This window comes from Artemia sp. Qi Xiang Cuo, chromosome 8, assembly GCF_049724085.1.
Source record: "Artemia sp. Qi Xiang Cuo chromosome 8, ASM4972408v1, whole genome shotgun sequence".
Taxonomy (NCBI): Eukaryota; Metazoa; Arthropoda; class Branchiopoda; order Anostraca; family Artemiidae; genus Artemia; species Artemia sp. Qi Xiang Cuo.
The window spans coordinates 27,158,063-27,181,514 of NC_142801.1; the positions used below are offsets into that span (position 1 = coordinate 27,158,063).

General features: G+C 31.7%; 1 protein-coding gene across 1 annotated transcript in view; it reads right to left on the bottom strand.

Moving 5' to 3' along the window:
- Nucleotides 1-3,977: 3,977 nt before the first annotated feature.
- The window catches only part of LOC148949293 (NACHT and WD repeat domain-containing protein 2), a 293,776-nt gene continuing 274,301 nt past the window's right edge, over nucleotides 3,978-23,452 (bottom strand). The window contains exon 22 of the mRNA XM_089092914.1: nucleotides 3,978-4,231. Within this exon, the coding sequence (XP_088949040.1) occupies nucleotides 3,978-4,231 (254 nt within the window). The remainder of the gene's footprint in view (nucleotides 4,232-23,452) is intronic.

The following is a 23,452-nucleotide window of genomic DNA, read 5'->3' on the forward strand; positions in this document are numbered from 1 at the left end:
TACTGAATGTCTATATTGATTCTACTCGCCTCCTCCCAGTATATAAATTGAAATCTATCAAAAATGAAGAATATATTTATACTTAGACCAAAACAATAAAAGGTCAACTAACCCCCCTGTCCATAACCTTTAATTAAATTTCACAAGTTCATCAACCATTTTATGAATTATAAATTGAATGGATTCGTTTTGTTGCAAGCTTAGCTGCAGTTCGTTTACTTTTCTCATCATTTAACCCATTCTGACCTTTGTTCGCAAGGTCATCTTTCGTTTCAGAAATATTATTAAAATCAGTATTGGTTGAATATCTTGCCTGCATTTTAATTAAACTATTATAAATTGAATTGATCCCAGCTTCCCCTTCATCTCTATTGATACTAGTACCCCCATATATTATCTTTTTTATTTCTATAATTTCCCTGAAGCTTTGTAAAAGTCCTACAGACGTATCTACTATTTTTGTTTGATCAAATAAAATACTGTGATGAGGAAAATTATAAAGATGTTCTGCAACCGCTGACTCAAACTAGGCTAGACGTAAATAATTTCTTAGACCACACTGCTTTTCCATTAAAAACAAAAAAAATTTTTTTAAACACGAAAAACGGGTTTTAATTTTCTAACAAGCAGTGAACTACAAAACAATTAAATATGCACAAAAGCTCCGAATATTTCGGCCCCACATGGAAAAGCAGTGTGGTCTAAGAAATTATTTCATTTATATAATTTATATTTATATAATTTATTCATAGATATAATTCATACTTTCAGATATTCAAATTGGTGACGATCTTCTCCACTCACTTGTAGTTTATCTGTTCCCTGTCTCTCTAATGCTACTGATGGTTCAGCAGGACGCAGTGACAAGTGGCGCGAGAAATCTAATTTGAGCTATTGTGATCCGGTATTATTTATCTCTACACTCTGTGCGCAACTTTCTTTGATCAAAGTGCCTTACCATCTTCTCCAGTGTTCTGTCCCTAGCCCTAAAGCGAAGTTAGATCTGAATTTTTTATTATTCGGAAATAGTGTCCTGTTTAAAATCCGCGGCTAAAACGGCTGTCACAGTTGAGCGTGTATGCAGTGGTACGAGGAAGCCTTTTTGGTCTATAAATGATGATGTTTTTGCTGCAAAGAAAAGAGCTAGATTCTGGCTCCGCATGTGGTACGCATGTGAACAACCCCAAGCGGGAACAGTGTTTCGTCTAAAGCAGAAAACAAAGACGGAATATAAAGTTTCTCTGAGAAATGCTCGCTCAAATGGTTGGGATGCTTCCACAGATCAAAAATCATGGCGCAGGGTTATTAAGGGGAGTGAGTGTGAGCCTAAAGTGCAGTCTTCACTTGATATTAGTGACTTTGTGTCGCATTATACAAATGTTTTTTCCGAGATTTGCCGAATTCTTGCATCATTAATATCCCTTTCAGTTATCGGTTATCAGTTATCACCCTATAATGGTTTCGTGTGTATTTAGTAAGTTTTTTGAATATGCAACCCTCATACCTATAATAAGTAAGTGTGATTTCACTCCGTTTCAATTTGGTTTCCGTAAAACCATGGGTACCTTTTTTTTTAAGCAAAATCATGAAACATGCTGTTATGAATCACCAGTCTCTATTTACTGTATTGGTTGATATTAAGGGTGCATTTGATAATGTTGTGCATTCGCAGGCATTATATGCTCTATTATGAACTGGTGTCTATTTGTCAGTTGTGAAATTACTAGGGTATTGGTATTGTCTTGCAAATGTCCGTAATAAATGGAATAATGATGTTTCAAATCCGATTTCTGTCCGACGAGGAGTGCGACAGGGAGGGATGCTTTCAATTTATATTCTCAAATATGTTTTAGGAGGTTGTCTTCGTAGTCTTTCGCCAAGTTATTTTTATAAAGATTTAGGTATTAGTCATACTGCTTATGCAGATGATGCCCTTCTAGTCAGTCTTACACGCCGAGGTCTGATCAATAATCTTAAAACGTTGTATTCCCCATTGAGTAAGGCAGGTCTGTCGTTTAATAACTATAAGCGTGAATTTTTGTGTTTTAATAATAAGTCAAGTCACTCTCTTTATTATGATTCTTGGTGTCTTCATTCTAAGGACCGTATTTAATGGTTAGGTATTTCTTTTGCTCGCTCACTAGCTTCAACCTGCTCACTTATTATAAATGAATGTATACAAAATATCAGGATTACCTGCGGTAAAATCTCTCCGAATCGCAGACGGTTCAACCAAGGGCACTTTGTCCTCTATATAGTGCATATTATGCCCCCGCTATTTATTACCGACGTGGTTTCAATCATATCCTTTGTAATAAGGATAGGAAGAAGTTGCGAACTAATTATTTTAAATTTGTAAAATTCTTGATGTACATCCCAAGGCGCACCTAAAATCGGTACCTCATAAATAATTTGTCAGTTAAGGATGCCCCGTCTGCCCTACCTGTCGTTTTTGGGAGGATGTACGAGCAAACAGCATGCTGCAGTGGTCCTTATGATCAATTAGTTCATTTTTTTTTTTTGAATTTAAGTGATCTTCCACCCATTTTGGATACCGGTTAATGTGATGTTAATGCGCTTTTATATATTATGAATCTTTCGGTTATGTCCTTTTCTTTTCTTTTTGTGTCTTACTCCACTGAATTTTCTCTTGATTGGGTGATAAATGTTTTATTGATTGTTTGATTTACTATTAAGTAGGGTTATAAAGTTTTGAGGAAATAAAATGATTGACCATTACCTTGCTAGAGTGGCCCAAATCAGACGATAAGTTTGTAAAATTCCATGGTTAGGACCATGATGAATAGAAGGAAAGTAGAAAACCCAACTTTTTATTACAAATTGTATAACGAAATATATCGACACTCTAAGATATATATATATATATATATATATATATATATATATATATATATATATATATATATATATATATATATATATATATATATATATATATATATATATATATATATATATATATATATATATATATATATATATTATATATATATATATATATATATATATATATATATATATATATATATATATTATATATATATATATATATATATATATATATATATATATATATATATATATCTTAAAATGTCGATAGATTTCGTTGCGTTTTAAGGTTTTTGAATTGTTGTAATCCCTTGTTTAAAATATATACAAATATTTTTGCAATTACCAGTTTCTGGCTCTTTACGCAATTTACTGTCTTTTCATCCTGAGATCTATTCAAAGATGTTTGATTATTACCGCAGGTCCGATTTCTACTAAGCTTTAAACTTTTTGTTTTCTCTTTTAAGATTTCTGAATTGCTGTAATCCCTTGCCAAAATATATGTAAAACATTTTGCAATTACCAGTTTTATGCTCTTTAAGCAATTTAATATAAACTTCTTCATACATGAAAATCTTCAATTTTTCCACATAAGTTTTACAAGAATGACAGCGACATTGTAATAAAAAAAAATAAAAAAATGACGTCACTCACATAATTTTTTTTCAAAAATTAAGGCTCTTAACGAATTTTGTTACTGCTAATAACTTTTTTCAGAATCAAGCCACCTCAAGTCAACATAGAAGCGCACGATCCTCTTCCACCAAATATGTTTTAAGTTTCACTCTTTAATAACTTGCATGAAATTTCAATTTCCTTTAAAAGGTTTCTTATAACCTATTTCTGCCACTTAACTGAAACTACTAATTTTTAGTTTTTCTATAGACGGATGACCTTGAAGCATGATTTTCATCACGCTTCATGCACAAAGCATGACTTGAAGGATGACCTAGGCAACGTGTCCTAGCCATCTCAAAACATTTATTTCAGCTCATCCCTTTAAAGCAAGATGGAAGCATTTAGATCAGTAACATATGATTAGACAAGCATTGAAATAGGAAACTAAAAGAACTAATACACAGTAATACCTACCTACAAGAATACTTTGGTACAAAATAAACAAGAACCTACCTTACTCCTGCAATAGCATAAGTATCACTTTGGCTAATAGCAATAGAATTAGAACTCAGAAGCTTTACTGAGATATTTCTCACGCTTGAAGGAAGTAGAAACCGTTGCTTGGGATCACTTTTCAATGGGCTTTGAAGTGACCACACACAAAATCCGATAGCGTCAGTTCCCAGCAAATACCTTTCATCTTCACTTAGTTGTAACTGAAGATTCAGTTCTGGGCTTGAAAACTGGAAGCAATTCATAAAACCTTAAACAAAAACACTTTTTAAAGTGATGGTTAACATTTTCAGAAAAGCTTTCCACGTCACTGAAAACGACTTGTAATTTCAACTAGAATGAAGCGAATTTTGAAATTCTAGAAATCAGCGTCCACATTGTGGAAAAAGGAGAAAGATACTGGTTGGAATCATAGAGATGTTAAATTTCTAAGGGGTAGTCTGTTTTTCTATAAGCGGGCTGCGGAAAGTATGCACGACTTGAGCCCGCTTATTTCGGAACTTCTTAGTATTTCCATAGGATGCAAGTTCAAAAGCATAGCTCAAATTGTAGAGTATAATGTTCTAAATTTGGGTTTTCATCAAAACTGAGCCTTCGGCATTTGGACCGGTGCACCTTGGAATCTAAATTAAGGTAGCAGTTTGCTAGATTCGGGGCCCAAAAGCATCTAAAGTTAGGATGTTAGTTAAATAATCCTGAAACAACAGGAACACCTGTGAATAAAAACCGATGGTTTCATGGTTATTTTTCCAAAAATAGATGTTTGGTTCTGATGACTTGGCATTCTTGTTTTCCTAGGCGGGGGGGGGGGGGGTAGTATACCAACGAGGAATTTGTCTCCAGTTATCTTCTACTTATAGAGTAACTGTTAGCAGCGTTATATTAATATCTCAGAGCGGGGTCCTATCCTTTTTGCATATATTAATATCTCCGAGAGGGACCCTAACCTTTTTGCATATATTAATATCTCCGAGCGAATAGTGCCCCTTAATTGTGTTAATCGAAGGAAGCAGACAGTACTCCCTTATTGTGTCAATTTAAGGAAGCGGACAGTATTCCCACCATACAAGCGGGCTATCATTCCTAACAGACATGTTTTTTGTATGACTGATGTTTTATTTAATGTTGTTTTTTGTATGGATGTTTTATGTTCATGAATGTAAGGATTTTTTTTTGTTCATTATATTGGTGTTTTATTTGATGTTTATCAATACACGTGGGCTATCAGTCCAAGCAGACACATAGTCAATTCACACAAGCGGGCTATCATTCCATTTTTATTCAATGTTTTTTTTTGTATGGATGTTTTATGTTTATGGATGTAAGGATTTTTTTAGTTCCCCATACAAGCGGGTTATCATTCCATATTTTATTTAATGTTGTTTTTTATGTATGGATGTTTTATGTTTATGGATGTAAGGATTTTTATTGCTCACCATACAAGGGGGCTATCATTCCATGTTTTATTTAATGTTTTTTTTTTGTATGGATGTTTCATGTTTATGGATGTAAGGATTTGTATTGTTCACCATACATGCGGGCTATCATTCCATGTTTTATTTAATGTTGTTTTTTTTGTATGGATGTTTATGTTTATGAATGTAAGGATTTTCAATCATCCTTCCAACGGGGCTTTCACCTTGCTTTCCAACGGGGCAGTATGGTTGGTGTTTTATTTAATATTTTTTTGTATGGATGTTTTATTGTATGGATATATGGATTTTTATTTTAATAGTTTTTTATTGATGTCATTTTATTGCACTCTAATGATGATATTTTTCTTTTCCAATGATACGATTTTTTACATCCTAAGAATCTTCCCATTGATGTTTATGAACTTTTCGTTTGATGTAGGAATCGAATGTGAGACCCATGATTTCCTAAGTAAAAAGTACGACACGTTAATCGACTGAACCAACAAGCCATTGAATATACTATGATTTTAGAAACGCATCCAATGTATTGTCTCTTGGACATTGCCCAACTGATGTTAAGTGTCACAATATCGTTACAAGTTCATTCCATTGAACTGGAACAAGTTCAAGCATATTCAATTTAAAAATTGGATTTTTGATAGGTGTTAAAAGTGACCTGTTTCGGGGCATTTTTATGGCATCATCTTGGGGATATTCATACCACGATGATTTGAGATCCCTACTAGACAGACGATTTCTTCTGATGCTTGGGCCCCAAGTCCTACCCCTATCCCTCAACCCTATCCCTACACCCCTTCCTCTCTTAACCTTAACCTGGCCCCCTCCCCAACCCCCAAATTTTTTTAAAGCTTTTTTCAACTTTTTTACAGGTGTTAGAATGACATGAAACATACTTAAAACATAAAAAAAAATCACATTTAATATTTTCCAAACTCATAATGAGAATGATATAGAAATGTTAGTCGTGACTCTTACTATTAGAAAAATAATGTTTGTAGTGATCATTTTTTTGAATGAATTTTTTTATACACTGAAATTATTCAATTTTTTTATGTATCTTAAAATGACATGAAATATGTTTGTGGCTCTACCAATCGTACTCTATGTTTGCTCATAGACACGATGCCGCCTTTTCACTGGAACTCTATGATGGGTTATTGACACTACCTAGTTTATTGCATGTACTAAAGCAGTATTTCTTAAGGAGTGGAACGATAAACACATAACTAATATTTCTAAAAAGCGAAGATGAAGCATTTTAAGAAAATGTGTTCACAGTGTTGTTGTAGCATTGAATGCTGACAAGGAGAAGTATTTAAACTATAAAATAAGTACAAGTGGTGGCACTATCGGAAAATTATGCGTGCATTGTCATGACAGTAAGGAATTAAATTTCTTTGGAGTACCAAAAAATTCAACTCTTATGATGGTGGATATGCGAGATTGAGATCGCCGGAGATGATTGCACTCAAAGAGAATGCCAACATAAAAATAATAGTTGATGAAGGGGGGCATGTTCTTGCTAGTGCTTGTGGTAACATATTACCCAGTGTTACACCATATCATCAGCTTTCGGGTATTAGCATTCAAATGAAAGCAAAGAGGAAAAGAAAGGCCTACTCATTTATTAATATCATAAACCATATCTTGTCTACGTGCCGAAACTGTTACCTGTGTAAAAATAATGTTGTAATAGACAGTGAGACTGCCGGACAAATAATAAGGGCATTGATAGACAATATCACTAAGGAATATAAAGATGAATCGATGAAAAACAAAGTACCAGCAAACGTTACTAGCATTGATCAAATAGTCAATGAAACAAATAATATCAAAGACAAAAAGCATATTGAATCTGTCAGTGACATACCAGTAAAAATTGTGTATGAGTCAAAATGAAATAATGATTATTCTACTGATTACGAGCTAAGAGAAGACAATAGCTACAATATCAAGAGAGAACACGGTGAATTATTTTATGGAACAGATTCAAAATGTCCAAAGTTGATCATTGATATTACTAATGTATCATAATATTTTTTTGTATTGATATTCTACATGACATTATTTCATTAAAAATACATTATGCATTAGATTGTTATGTGTTCATTATTTTTAGAGCATGCTAGCATATCAAACGTTTAGAATGTCTATTAAAACATCGGAGATGTATGAAATAAGATTTGCATACATCGTGTGTCGATATATAAATTAACATAGAGAAAATCTAAGCATAAGAATGAATAAATTCTCTATAAACATCTATTGTCAGATACATGGGATAACATTGACAAAAATCTAAGTATCAGAGTGAATAAATTTTTTCTATCAGTATCTATATCGGATACAACGAATAAAATTCAGAAAATCTAAGCATCAGAATAAATAGATTCTTTATCAATATCATTTCACAGATACGTTTGATAGTGTCAGAATGAATAAATTCTTTATCATTGTCTTTTGTCAGATATGATTGATAAAATTGAGAAAATCTAAGTATCAGAGTGAATAAATTCTTTATTAATGTCTTTTGACAGATACTTTTGATAAAACTGACCAAATCTAAGTATCATAGTGAATAAATTCTCTACCAACATCTATTGTCAGATACATGGGATAACATTGACAAAATCTAACTATCAGAGTGAATAAATTTTTTCTATCTGCATCTTTATCGGATACAACGGATAAAATTGAGAAAATCTAAGCATCAGAAAAAATAGATTCTTCATCAATATCATTTGACAGATACGTTGTATAGTGTCAGAGCGAATAAATTCTTTTTCATTGTCTTTTGTCGGATATGATTGATAAAATTGAGAAAATCTAAGCATCAGAGTGAATAAATTCTTTATCAATGTCTTTTGACAGATACGTTTGATAACACTGACCAAATCTAAGTATCATAGTGAATAAATTCTATACCAACTTTTTTGTCGGATATATCAGATAACATTCACAAAATCTAACTACCAGGGTATATAAATTCTTTATCAACATGCTTTGTCAGATATGCTTGATAAAATTGAGAAAATCTAAGTATCAGAGTGAATAGATTCTTTATCAATATGTTTTGACAGAATGTTTGATAACACTGACACAATTTAAGTACCAAATTGAACAAATTCTTTATTAACATTCTTTATCGATAATATTTGTCGGATACGTCGGATAATATTAAAAAATCTATGTATTAGAATGAATAAATTCTTTATCATTATCCGTTATCAGATATGTCATTATGAAAAAACTGCAAGTAAGTAACAAACTCTTTCTTTAATTCACCTCTTGGATACACAATACAGAAATTTCATTCAAGAAATTAAAAAAATTGTAATTTCCAGGCTTCATTTGCATGCAATAGATATCGAGAGCTCTATGACTCATCCCCGCAATGAATTCTACAGGTTTTTTGACTCGTCCCAACAATGAGTTCAGATGGTTTTAGGACTCATCCCCCTAGACATTACTCCATTCAACCTTGAGCAAAGGTATAATAAAAGTTTGATGAAGTACTTTTCCACTTAAATACTACATTAATAGCTTCCAAGATGATAGGACTGTATGAAACAGAATTTATCGGTTGGAAAAAATCATCTTGTGGTATTATATTTGAATGTACATTTTTATTATTGTCTATGGAACTCAAAGAAATTGACTGTTATCATTGGATAGTGAACTATAATTTGTTTGAGCATGATAAAAGCTTGTGGAGTACTAGATTACGTCGTATAAACTGGGATTCTACGATAGAGTGATTACACCACTTAATAAAAGTGTTAAGGAACTGAGAAATGTTCAGGAGGAAGTCAGTGAAATTTGCAGCTTTTTTGGGGTTGAAGTACTCTATGTAAAGGGTAATGTACCTACAAATAAAATTTCAATTCAAAAGTGTGACAATAGGATTCCACTTTTCAATCTAGTAGAATTGAAGTGTCCTAAATTTGAAGGGGCTTATCACCATCCTGAAGACTAGGTTATGTTTTTGACGCAGTGGATACCTAAGGACATACCTGATAGCCATAAGTGCATAAGACACCGTAAAAACTATTCTATATCATGGGTTCCTCCTTTTTTGATGTTTAAGAGTGAACTTTTACTACTATTTTTATGTAAATATGAGTTTTTTTTCAAAAAATCTTTTAATATGTTTAAGCAATAATTATCTTTAAGCTTAACCCATCTTTATTCTTTAGAATAGTTCTATTCATTCATTAAACTATCAAGAAATTGTAAGCAGGTAACAATCTCTTTCTTGAATTCACCCCTTGGATACACAATATGGAAATTTCATTCAAGAAATCATGAAGCAATTGTAAGTAAGTCAGATTCAGATTCAATCGGGTTTAATTAAAACAAATTGAAATAAATAAAACAAATAAACTTCTCTATGCAAAAAAAAACCACGTTGAGTCCCTTAAAAAAATAACGATTCCTACTAATCACGCTTTACGACTCTTGCTTTACTCCTCAACACAACCACATCCCTCAACCATACAAGTCACTATCTAAGAGATTCCCCCCTTCCTCCCCAAAAGCACAGCTACCTTAACCTTACAAAAAATAATCAATAAATTAACAAATTCTTTTTTTGAATTCATCTCTTGGATACACAATATGATAATTTCATTCAAGAAATTATGACAAAATTCTAAGTAAGTAACATACTCTTTCTTGAATTCTCCGTTTGTATGCACAATACAGAAATTTAATTCAGGAAATTATGAAAAAAATGTAAAAAAACTATTTCATAATTTTGCTTCCTGGACAGACAATACAGCAATTCCACTCAAGAAATTATGAAAAAATTGCAAGTAAGTAAGTAACAAACTCTTTCTTGAATTCTCCTCCTGGATACACAATACAGACATTTCATTCAAGAAATAATGAAAAAAAATTGTAAGTAAGTAACAAACTCAAGTAAGTAACATACTCTTTCTTGAATACACCTCTTGGATACACAACACGGAAATTTCATTCAAGAAATCATGAAAAAAATTGCAAGTAAGTAACAAACTCTTTCTTGAATTCACCTTTTGGACACACAATACGGAAATTTCATTCGAGAAATTATAAAAAAATTGGAAGTAAGTAAAAAACTCTATTGATTTCATCTCTTGGATGCACAATACAGATATTTTATTCGATAAATTATGAAAAAATCACAAGTAAGTAATAAACTCTTTATTCTTTTCACCTCTTGGATATACAATACGGAAATTTCATTCAAGAAATTATGAAAAAATTGTAAGTTAGTAACAAACTCTTTCTTGAAATCACCTCTTGGATACAAACAATGCAGAAATTTCATTCAAGAAATTATGAAAAAATTGTAAGTAAGTAACAAATTCTTTCTTGAATTCCCCTCCTGAATATACAATACAGACATTTCATTCAAGAAATTATGACAAAATTCTAAGTAAGTAACAAACTCTTTCTTGAAATCACCGTTTTCATGCACGATACAGAAATTTAATTCAGGAAATTATCAAAAAATTGTAAAAAAACTCTTAATTGAATTCGCTTCTTGGACAGACAATACAGCCATTTCACTCAAGAAATTATGACAAAATTCTAAGTAAGTAACAAACTCTTTGTTGAATTCTCCTCCTGGATACAAAACACAGACATTTCATTCAAGAAACTATAAAAAAAAATTGTAAGTAAGTAACAAACTCAAGTAAGTAACAAACTCTTTCTTGAATAAATCTCTTGGATACACAATACGGAAATTTCATTCAAGAAATTATGAAAAAATTGCAAGTAAGTAACAAACTCTCTTGAATTCTCGTCCTGGATTCACAATACAGACATTTTATTCCAGAAATTATAAAAACAATTGTAAGTAAGTAACAAACTCTTTCTTGAATTCACCTCTTGGGTACAAAATACGGAAATATCATTCAAGAAATTATGGAAAATTGTAAATAATTTAGGTTCACTTAGAGTGGCGCTCCACTGTAAGTGAACCTAAATTAACCCAAGTTTTTTGCATGTCTCTCTCACTATGACTGTGTGTCTAGCTGGGTGTGCTACCATCTATGACCGGTCTAACCTAAATTCAACGTAATGACACATAAAGTCAAAATAAATACAACTTGGATCTTATGAACGTTATCTGATGTATCCAAAGAGTTTGTTACTTATTTACAATTTTTTCATAATTTCTTGAATGAAATTTCTTTATTGTGTATCCATGAGGTGAATTCAAGAAAGAGTTTGTTACTTACTTACTTGCAATTTTTTCATAATTTCTTCTATGAAATTTCCGTATTGTGTACCCAAGAGGTGAATTCAAGAAAGAGTTTGTTACTTACTTACAATTTTTTTTATAATTTCCTGAATGAAATTTCTTTATTGTTTATCCAAAAGGAGAATTCAAGAAAGAGTTTGTTACTTACTTGCAATTATTTCATAATTTCTTGAATGAAATTTCCCTATTTTATATCCAAGAGGTGTATTCAAGAAAGAGTTGGTTACTTATTTGAGTTTGTTACTTACTTACAATTTTTTTTATAATTTCTTGAATGAAATGTCTGTATTGTGTATCCAGGAGGAGAATTCAACAAAGAGTTTGTTACTTACTTACAATTTTTCATAATTTCTTGAGTGAGATTGCTGTATTGTCTGTCAAGGAAGCAAATTCAAGAGAGTTTGTTTACAATTTTTTTCATAATTTCCTGAATTAAATTTCTGTATTGTGCATCCAAACGGTGAATTCAAAAAGAGTTTATTACTTACTTACAATTTTTTCATAATTTCTTGAATGAAATTTCTGCATTGTGTATCCAAGAGATGACTTCAAGAAAGAGTTTGTTACTTACTTACAATTTTTCCATAATTTCTTGAATGAAATTTCCGTATTGTATATCCAAGAGGTGAAAACAATAAAGAGTTTGCTACTTACTTGCGATTTTTTCATAGTTTCTTGAATGAAATATCTGTATTGTGCATCCAAGAGGTGAAATCAATGAAGAGCTTGTTACTTACTTACAATTTTTTCATAATTTCTCGAATGAAATATCCGTATTGTGTACCCAAGAGATGAACTCAAGAAAGAGTTTGTTACTTACTTGCAATTTTTTTCATAATTCCTTGAATGAAATTTCCGTATTGTGTATCCAAGTGGTGTATTCAAGACAGAGTTTGTTACATACTTGAGTTTGTTACTTACTTACAATTTTTTTTTATATTTTCTTGAATGAAATGTCTACTATTGTGTATCCAGGAGGAGAAATCAAGAAAGATTTGTTGCTTACTTACATTTTTTTCATACTTTCTTGAGTGAAATTACTGTATTTCTGTTATAAAAAGCAAATTCAAGAAAGAGTTTGTTTAAAATTTTTTTTTCATAATTTCCTGAATTAAATTTCTGTATTGTGCATCCAAACGGGGAATTCAAGAAAGAGTTTGTTACTTACTTAGAACTTTGTCATAATTTCTTGAATGAAATTATCGTATTGTGTATCCAAGAGGTGAATTCAAAAAACGAATTTGTTACTTACTTACAATTTTTTCATGATTACTTGAATGATATCTCCATATAGTGTATCCAAGAGATGAATTCAAGAAAGAGATTGTTACCTACTTACAATTTCTTGATAGTTTAATGAATGAATAGAACTATTCTAAAGAATAAAGATGGGTTAAGCTTAAAGATAATTATTGCTTAAACATATTAAAAGATTTTTTGAAAAAAAAACACATATTTACATAAAAATAGTACTTAAATTACACTCTTAAACGTCCAGAAACGAGGATCCCATGATATAGAATAGTTTTTACCGTGTCTTATGCACTTATCGCTATCAGGTATGTCCTTTGGTATCCACTGCGCGAAGAACCTAACATCGTCTCCTGGACGGTGATAAGCCCCTTAAAATTTAGGACACTTAAATTCTTCTAGATTGAAAAGTGGAATCCTAGGGTCACACTTTTGAATTAAAATTTTATCTGTAGTTACATTACCATTTACGTAGAGTGATTCAATCCCGAAAAAAATGCAAATTTCTCTGGCTTCCTCTTGATTATTTCTCAGTTCCTGACCACTTTTATTAAGTGGTGTAATCACTCTATCGTAGAATCCCAATCTGTTTATACGACGTAATTTAGTACTCCACAAGCTTTTATCATACTCAAACAAATTATAGTTCACCATCCAATGATAACAGTCAATTTCTTCGAGTTCCATAGACAATAATAAAAATATACTTTCAAATATAACACCACAAGATGATTTTTTCAAACCGATAAATTCTATGTCATACAGTCCTATCATCTTGGAAGCTATTAATGTAGTATTTAAGTAGAGAAGTACTTCATCAAACTTTTATACCAATGCTTAAGGTTGAATGGAGTTATGGCTAGGGGGATGAGTCCTAAAACCATCCGAATTCATTGTGGGGAGGAGTCATAAAACCCGTAGAATACGTTGCGGGCAGGAGTCATAGAACTCTCGGTATATATTGCATGTAAATGAAGCATGGAAATTACAATTGTTTCATAATTTCTTAAATGAAATTTCTGTATTGTGTATCCAAGAGGGGAATTTAAGAAAGAGTTTGTTACTTACTTACAATTTTTTTCATAATAACATATCCGACAACGGATGATAAAGAATTTATTCATTCTAATACATACCTTTGGTCAATGTTATCCGACGTATTTGACAAATGATATCGATAAACAATGTTAAATAAGAGTTTGATCAATTTGGTACTTAAATTATGTCAGTGTTATCAAACATTCTGTCAAAAGACATTTATAAAGAATTTGTTCACTTTGATACTTAGATTTTCTCAATTTTATAAAGAATTTATTCACCCTGGTATATAGATTTTGTGAATGTTATCTGATGTATCCGACAAAAGAAGTTCGTATAGAATTTATTCCCTATGATGCTTAGATTTGGTCAGTGTTGTCAAACGTATCTTTCAAAAGACATTGATAAAGAACTTATTCACTCTGATGCTTAGATTTTCTCAATTTTATCAATCATGTCCAACAAAAGACAACGATAAAGAATTTATTCACTCTGACACAATCGAACGTATCTGTCAAATGATATTGATAAAGAATTTATTTATTCTGATGCTTAGATTTTCTCAATTTTATCCGTTGTATCCGATAAAGATGCTGATAGAAAAAATTTATTCGCTCTGATACTGAGATTTTGTCAATGTTATCCCATGTATCTGACAATAGATGTTGATAGAGAATATATGCCCTATGATACTTAGATTTGGTCAGTGTTATCAAACGTATCTGTCAAAAGACATTGATAAAGAATTTATTCACTCTGACACTATCAAACGTATCTGTCAAATGACCCTGATACTGAGATTTTGTCAATGTTATCCCATGTATCTGACAATAGATGTTGATAGAGAATTTATTCATTCTTATACTTAGATTTTCTCTATGTTAATCTATCTAGCCGACATATGATGTATGCAAATTACATTTCTTACATCTCCGATGTTTTAATAGACATTCTAAATGTTTGATATGCTAGCATACTCTAAACATAATGAACACATAACAATGTAATTCTTAATGTATTTTTAATGAAATAATGCCATATAGAATATCAATACAAAAAATAATTATGATACATTATTAATATCAATGACCAGCTTTGGACATTTTGAATCCGTTTCATAAAATAATTCACCATGTTCTCTCTTGATATTGTCGCTATTGTCTTCTTTTAGCTCGTAATCAGTAGAATAATCGATATTCCTTTTTGAGTCATACACAAATTTTTACTGGTGTGTCACCAACAAGTTCAATATGCGTTTCGTCTTTGGTATTATTTGGATCATTGACTGTTTGATCAATGCTTGTAACGTTTGCTGGTACTTTGTTTTTTATCGATTCATCTTTATATTCCTTAGTGATATTTTCTATCAATGCCCTTTTTATTTTACGGCAATTTCACTGTCTATTACAACATTATTTTTATACAGGTAACAGTTTCTGCACATAGACAAGATATGGTTTATGATATTAGTAGAAGAGTAGGCCTTTCTTTTCCCCTTTGCTTTCATTTGAATGCTAATACCCGAAAGCTGACGATATGGTTTAACACTGGGTTACATATTACCACAAGCACTAGCAAGAAGATACCCCTCTTCATCAAATAATATTTATATGTTGGCATTCTCTTTGAGTGCAATCATCTCCGGAGATCTCAATCTTGCATATCCAACATCCTAACAGTTGATTTTTTTGGTACTCCAAAGAAATTTAATTCCTTACTGTCATGACAATGCACGTATACGCTTCCGATAGCGCTACCACTTTTACTCATTTCATAGTTTAAATACTTCTCCTTGGCAGCATTCAATGCTACAATAACACTATCATGTCAATACACTTTCTTAAAATGCTTCATCTTTACTTTTTGGAGATATTAGTTATGTTTTTATCGTTCCACTGCTTAAAAAATTCTGATTCAATACATGCAATAAACTAGGTAGTGTCGATAACCCATCATAGAGTAACAGTGGGAAAGCCACATCATGTCTATGAGCAAGCATAGAGTACGATTGATGGAGCCGCAAGCATATTTCATGTTATTTTAAGATACATAAGAAAAAGTTGAATAATTTCAGTGCATAAAAAAATCATTAAAAAAAATAGTAAAAGTCACCACTAACATTTCTATATCATTCTCATTTTGAGTTTGGAAAATATTAAATGTTATTTTTTTATTTTTTAAGTATGTTTCATGTCATTCTAACACCTGTAACAAAGTGGAAAAAAACTGTCAAAAAAGTGGGGAGGGGGTTGGGGGGGCTGTAAGAGGTTGAGGGAGGAAGGGGTGTAGGGATAGGGTTGAGGGATAGGGGTAGGACTTGGGGCCCAAGCATCAGAAGAAATTGTCTGTCCAGTAAGCATCTCAAATCATCGTGGTATGCATATTCTCACGATGATGCCATAAAAATGCCCCGAAACAAGTCACTTTTAACACTTATCAAAAATCCAATTGATAAATCGAATGTGCTTGAACTTGTTGCAGTTCAATGGAATGAACTTGTTACGATATTGTGACGCTTAACATCAGTTGGGCAATGTCCCAGAAACAATACATTGGATGTATTTCTAAAATCATAATATATTCAATGGCTTGTTGGTTCAGTCGATTAACGTGTCGTTCTTTTACCTTAGGAAATCACGGGTCTCACGTTCGATTCCTACATCGAACACTAACTTCATAAAAATCAATGGGAAGATACTTAGAATGTAAAAAACTGTATCATTGGAAAAGAAAAATATCATCATTAGAGTACAATAAAATGACATCAATAAAAAATTATTAAAATAAAAATCAATATATCCATACAAAAAAAAACAGCACTAAATAAAACATGGAATGATAGCTCTCTTGTATGGTGAACAGTAAAAATCTTTACATCCATAAACATAAAACATCCATAAAAAAAAACATTAAATAAAACATTGAATGATAGTCCGCTTGTATGGTGAACAATAAAAATCCTTACACGCATAAACATAAAACATCCATACAAAAACAAATATTAAATACAACATGGAATGATAGCCCGCTTGTATGGTGAACAATAAAATCCTTACATCCATAAACATAAAACATCCATACGAAAAAACAACATTAAATAAAACATGGAATGATAGGCCATTTGTATCATGAACAATAAAAATCCTTACATAAATAAACATAAAACATCCATACAAAAAAAACAACATTAAATAAAACATGAAATGATAGCCCGCTTGTATGGATTGACTATGTTTCTGCTTGGAATCATAGCCCGCGTGTACTAATAAACATAAAATAAAACACCAATGCAATGAACAATAAAAATCCTTACATCCCTAAACATAAAAGATCCTTACAAAAAAACATTAAATGAAATATCATTCATACAAAAAATATGTCTGCCTAAAGTGATAGCCCACATGTATGGTGCGAGTACTGTCCGCTTCCTTAAATTGACACAATAAGGGAGTACTGTCTGCTTCCTTAGATTAACACAATTAAGGGGTACTGTCCGCTCGGAGATATTAATATATGCAAAAAGGTTAGGGCCCTGCTCGGAGATATTAATATATGCAAAAGGATAGGGCCCTGCTCGGAGATATTAATATAACACTACTTCTGTTATAGCAAGTGATAGTCCAAATATTATTTTGAACATACAGAGGTACTATCAAGCCATCGGCATAATTTTGTTGATTTCCAGAGCACCGAAATTGGCAATCTCAGGATTTAACCGAAATTATTTAGTTACTGCCTAACTTAAGATCTAAAGAGGCTTGAACGGGGTACCTTTACTTTTGCCATGAAACTCGGAAGTTGCTGAGGTAGCTATGTAAAAATTTTGTTGTGTCACAAATTTTTAAACAATGTGAAAATACACTAGCAGTTTGACAAAGAGTTTTTCTTATTTATTAGTACGAATTTTTTATGTTTGTTAAAAGGATGTTTATCATGGAATCTACAATAGCGAAATAGTATTCAAGAAAGTTAAAGAAGACAAAAACAAATATGAACTACAAAACATTTAGCAATATTGAACCAATCAATATCTTTATTGCCCAAAAAAACACACAAGAGTTCACTACAGAGTAGATGAAGACAAAAAAAAAAAAAAAAAAAAAAAAAAAGAAGAACACACTCACAAAGAAGACTATTCCGAAAATAGATTCAAATAATTATACTAGCACAAAGCAGAATGGAGGCTGTTTGTCCTATTGAGCCTAGATAAATAGCGACAGCGACGCTGCTCAGCCACGGTTTGTGGCTCAGTTAGCCCGTAGGTTGACACCAGTCTTTTGTTTCTAGTCCATAGGGGTATTCACAAAAGAAATTTCGCGAAACAAAAATACACGGATCTAATAGTCTTTTTATCAGTTGCCGTAAACCTATACCAAAATGGAGTCAATGCAAGGACATGAGGCACAGCAAAAGCATTGTAGACACGGGCGAGAATACTCCTGCTGTAACAAGATTTACAGCAAACTAGCGCACTAAACGCTTTTCTAAGTTTCTCACTGAGATGAGAGATAAGGAGAGTCCTTGTGGGTTTTACACTATCCCCTATCGGTAAACCGATATACTTAATACAAGCAGATAACTGAACACTCTAACAGATTTGCCGAAAGTAAGGATCTCGATCTTCGAAACATTAAAATCGAGACCAGTTTTGGCATATTCCCTACTAAGCACAGAAAAATTCTCCTCATCAGACGATGCAGTTCTTCTTAAATTCAGGATGTCGTCCGTGTTATTGAGTATGGAAAGGTCCAAACCTTTAAAAACAAAACTAATTCTAGCCTTTTTCTGGGTTTCAACCGCACTATGATTATACAATGGTGGCGAAGTTACACCACCCTGGCGGATTCCTTTCCAAACTCGAATTACGGCTTTACACATTACATAACCATGACGAGTAGGTACTTTCACGACAATACATAATCTCGCATGCGGATTTTTAAATACCCGCACAACTGAACGATTGAGACTTGACTGCTGCCCACTATATAGCAAATGAGAATGCACAATAGAATCGAAAGCAGTAGAGACATCATGAGCCGCAAGGACGAGAAACTCGCCACTATTCTCTATATCCATCAGAACGTTGGCAATTATATAATGCACGTGTTCCCGACTATAGCCTTCCTTAAATCCAAGCTGGTTGTCCGGAGTTGAACAAGCCTTATTTATGTCCTTAATCACTAGTAATTCCAGCAATTTACAAAGAACAGAACCTGTTACAGACCTATAGGAACAACATTGCCGGCTATCTTTATCTTTTTTCGGAATAGGAGTCAATGTACCCACACAAAAAGAATCGGAGACAATACCAGAATTAAAAATGATTTGGTAAAACAAATGTAGATGCTGCAGCAGCTTATCACTTGCATGTAATTAACTAAAAAAAACAAGTTTTTTTTTAACTGAAAGTAAGGAGCGACATTTAAACTTAAAACGAAGAGAAGTTATTCCGTATATGAAAGGGGCTGTCCCCTCCTCAACGCCTCGGTCTTTACGCTAAAGTTTTTTATTTTAGTTTTTTATTATTACGCTAAAGTTGTGAGACAGTCAAACTTTAGCGTAAAGAGCGAGGCGTCGAGGAGGGGACAGCCCCTTTCATGTACGGAATAATTTTTGTTCGTTTTAAATTTTAATGTTGCTCCTTACTTTCAGTTAAAAAAACTTCTTTTTTTAGTTAATTTCTGTACGTTTTTTAAGTAATGCAGCTTTGGTTTTGGCTCACCGTACATGAATAATTAAAACGAAATTCGCATATTAATTTTCCTTTTTTTGGCTAATTGGCTGTCTCGAAATTTTGAGTAGAAAGGCCTCATGAGCTCCGACGAGTACCACGTGGTTTATGGTTTTCTCAGTGAGAATGAAAAAACAGGAACTTTCTCACATTTATGGATGTCAACAGCAATTTATGTTCCTGTTTTATGGTTTTTGTCAGTGAGAATGAAAAAACAGGAACTTTCTCACTTTTATGGATGGTTATGGGTGTTGGTCAATTTATTTGATGTTTTTCATGGATGTCAACAACAATTTATGTCTGTTTTATGGTTCGTTGTCAGTGAGAATGAAAAAACAGGAATTTTCTCACATTTATGGATGTCAACAGCAATTCATGTCTGTTTTATGGTTTTTGTCAGTGAGAATGTACATGCTCGACGCGAATGTTATGAGATTGTTTGGCTAACTTAACCTGAGAAATTGATTTACATGATCGGTGGGGGAATTATTGGTTCACGAAAGGAGAATTAAGAAACAAACATGGCTTCATTGTTGTTTGGCTAACCTAACCTTAGAACTTGTTTTACATAATCGGCGGGGAAATTATTGATTCACGAAGGGGAATTAAGAAAAAAACATGGTTTCTTTGATCTTTAGGCGAACCTAAGCTGAGAAATTGATTTACATAATCGGCGGGGAATGTATTGATTCACGAAGGGGGAATTAAGAAACATTATGGCTTTCTTTAATCTTAGGTCTGAGGGATAAACGTTCTTTAGGTCAGAGAGAAAAATTAATATTCTATTTTTAAATAGGGCTTCATTGATCTTTACTGTCAGGAATTAGAAATGACATCACTTGTTATCTTGGAATTATGCTGATAGTGGAATTACAGCTTTTTGGATACCTCAACACCAAGAAATACTTTTCAAAGACCATTTCAGAGCAAGTTACTTTCTTAATGCTCCTCCTAAACCCATTTTCCAACTTGAAGTACTTATCTTTTTCACCCACAACTATACTTTACAGCTTTTTGAATGCTCCACCACCAAGAAATACTTTTCAAAGGCATTTCAGAACAAGTTCTTTTCTTAATATGCTTCTTCAACCAATTTTACAAATTCTAAATTTTTCCATAGTAGATAGAAAAATCTATATCATAGCTGTGAATATTTTCACGAAAGATAAGCAATTCTATTTCAATTTTAAAATTTCTCAATGAAGTGAAGAAAAGTTCAAGTTCTCTTCTGAATTTTCTCAATGAAAAATAAATTAGTTTTTATTCAATTCTATTTATTTCACAAAGACATAAAGAAATTTAAAGTTCAATTCTAATTTTTGGTGGAAGCCTACGTACGCGCGCGTACATAGGCTAACCTAGCCTAACCTAACTTAACCTAACCTAACTTAATCTAACCTAACCTAATCATACACCTAACTTTTTGCCTGTCTCTCACCTAACCTAAGCTAACCTAAGTGAAGCGTCCGGCGGCTAACCTAACCTAACTTAACCTAACCTAATCTATCCTAACTTAATCTAACCTAACCTAACCATACTCGCCGGAAAAGGTTAGGTTAACTTATCATGAGCACTCATGATAACTTAACCTTACGTAACCTAACTTAAACATGTAAAAATGTTTCTATTTATTTATTAATATTTATTTATACTTAACCTAACCTATTGTTTTGGAGGTTGGATTAAGGAGTTTGAATGATTTTCTTCGGTAATAGAACGAGTCGCTCCTTTTCTAATTTAAAAATTTGATGTTTAAATACACAGGACAAAGGATCCAACATATGGTTTCATAATTGATTATAACTTTAAATTTTTTATCTCTTGTATAAAAAAACCAGAAATTTATTGGTGCCTGTTGATTTTATTTGAAAAATTAAAATTGACAGTGTTATTTTCTTTGTCTGTGTAGGCTTAAGTACTATAGTGGAAGCTTTTTTCATTTTCATTGGTAAAATTCAGAATTGAGCTAACTTTTTTTACTTCTTTAAGAAAATTCAGAAGAGAACTTGAACATTTTGCACTTCTTCGAGAAAACTCAGAATTAAAGTGATGGTCCTTATCTTCATGTCAAATATTCAAATCAATGTATAACTTTTTCTATCTTCTATGAAAAATTTGGAACAGGACTTTAAATTTTTCCTCTCTTTGCAAAAAATCGGAACTGAACTTAAGAAAATTAGAATTAAAGTCAAAACTTTTTATCTTCATTGGAAAATAATCACAAACATAGTATAACTTTTCCCATCTTCAACGGAAAAATTTAGAACTGAACTTTAATTTTTTTATGTCTTTGAGAAATTAAGAACTGAAGTGGAAGGTTTTTTCATTTTCATTGGTAAAATTCAGAATTAAGCTAACTTTTTTCTCTTCTTTAAGAAAATTCAGAAGAGAACTTGAACAATTTGCACTTCTTCGAGAAAACTCAGAATTAAAGTGGAATTCCTTATCTTTATGTTGAATATTCACAATCAATGTATAACTTTTTCTATCTTCTATGAAAAATTTGGAACAGAACTTTAAATTTTTCATCTCTTTGAGAAAAATCAGAACTGAATTTAAGAAAAATTATAAATAAAGTGAAAGTTTTGATCTTCATGGAAAACAATCACAGTCATAGTATTACTTTTTCTATCTTCCATCTAAAAATTTAGAATGGAACTTTAAATTTCTTTATTTCTTTGGGGAACTTAAAACTGAAGTGGAAGATTTTTATTTTCTCTGGATAAAATAGAATTGAAGTGTGTTTTTTTGTAAAGTTCAGAAGAGAACTTGAACTTTTCTTCACTTCGTTGATAAAATTTTAAATTGAACTAGAACTTTTTATCTTCCAGGAAAATATTCACAAGTATGATACTACTTTTTCTATCTTCCACCGAACAATTTAGAATTGAACTTTAAATTTCTTTATGTCTTTTGTGAAATAAAGAACTGAAGTGGAAGATTTTTATTTTCTATGGTGAAATTAGAAATGATTTGTGTTCTTTAGTAAAATTCTGAAGAGAACTTGAACTTATCTTCACTTCGTTGAGAAAATTTTAAGTTGAACTAGAACATTTTATCTTCCGGGAAAATATTCACAAGTATGGTATTACTTTTTCTATCTTCCCCCGAAAAATTTATAATTGAGCTTTAAATTTCATTATGTCTTTGTGAAATAAAGAACTTAAGTGGAAAATTTTTTTTTCTCTGTAGAAATTAGAATTGAATTGTGTTCTTTGGTTAAATTCAGTAAAGAAAATGAACTTTTCTTCACTTCATTGAGGAAATTTTAAATTGAACTAGAACATTTTATCTTCCGTGAAAATAATCACAAGTATGGTATTAATTTTTCTATCTCCCACCGAAAAATTTAGAATTGAACTTTAAATTTCTTTATGTCTTTGTGAAATAAAGAACTGAAGTGGAAGATTTTTGTTTTCTCTGGAGAAAGTAGAATTGAAGTGTGTGATGTGGTAAAGTTCAGAAGAGAACTTGAACTTTCCTTGACTTCGTTGAGAAAATTTTAAATTGAACTAGAACTTTTTATCTTCCGTGAAAATATTCACAAGTATGGTATTACTTTTTCTATATTCCTCCGAAAAATTAGAATTGAACTTTAAATTTCTTTATGTCTTTGTGAAATAAAGAACTGAAGTGGAAGATTTTTGTTTTCTCTGGAGAAATTAGAATTGAAGTGTGTTCTTTGGTAAAGTTCAGAAGAGAAATTGAACTTTTCTTCAATTATTTGAGAAAATTTTAAATTGAACTAGAACTTTTTATCTT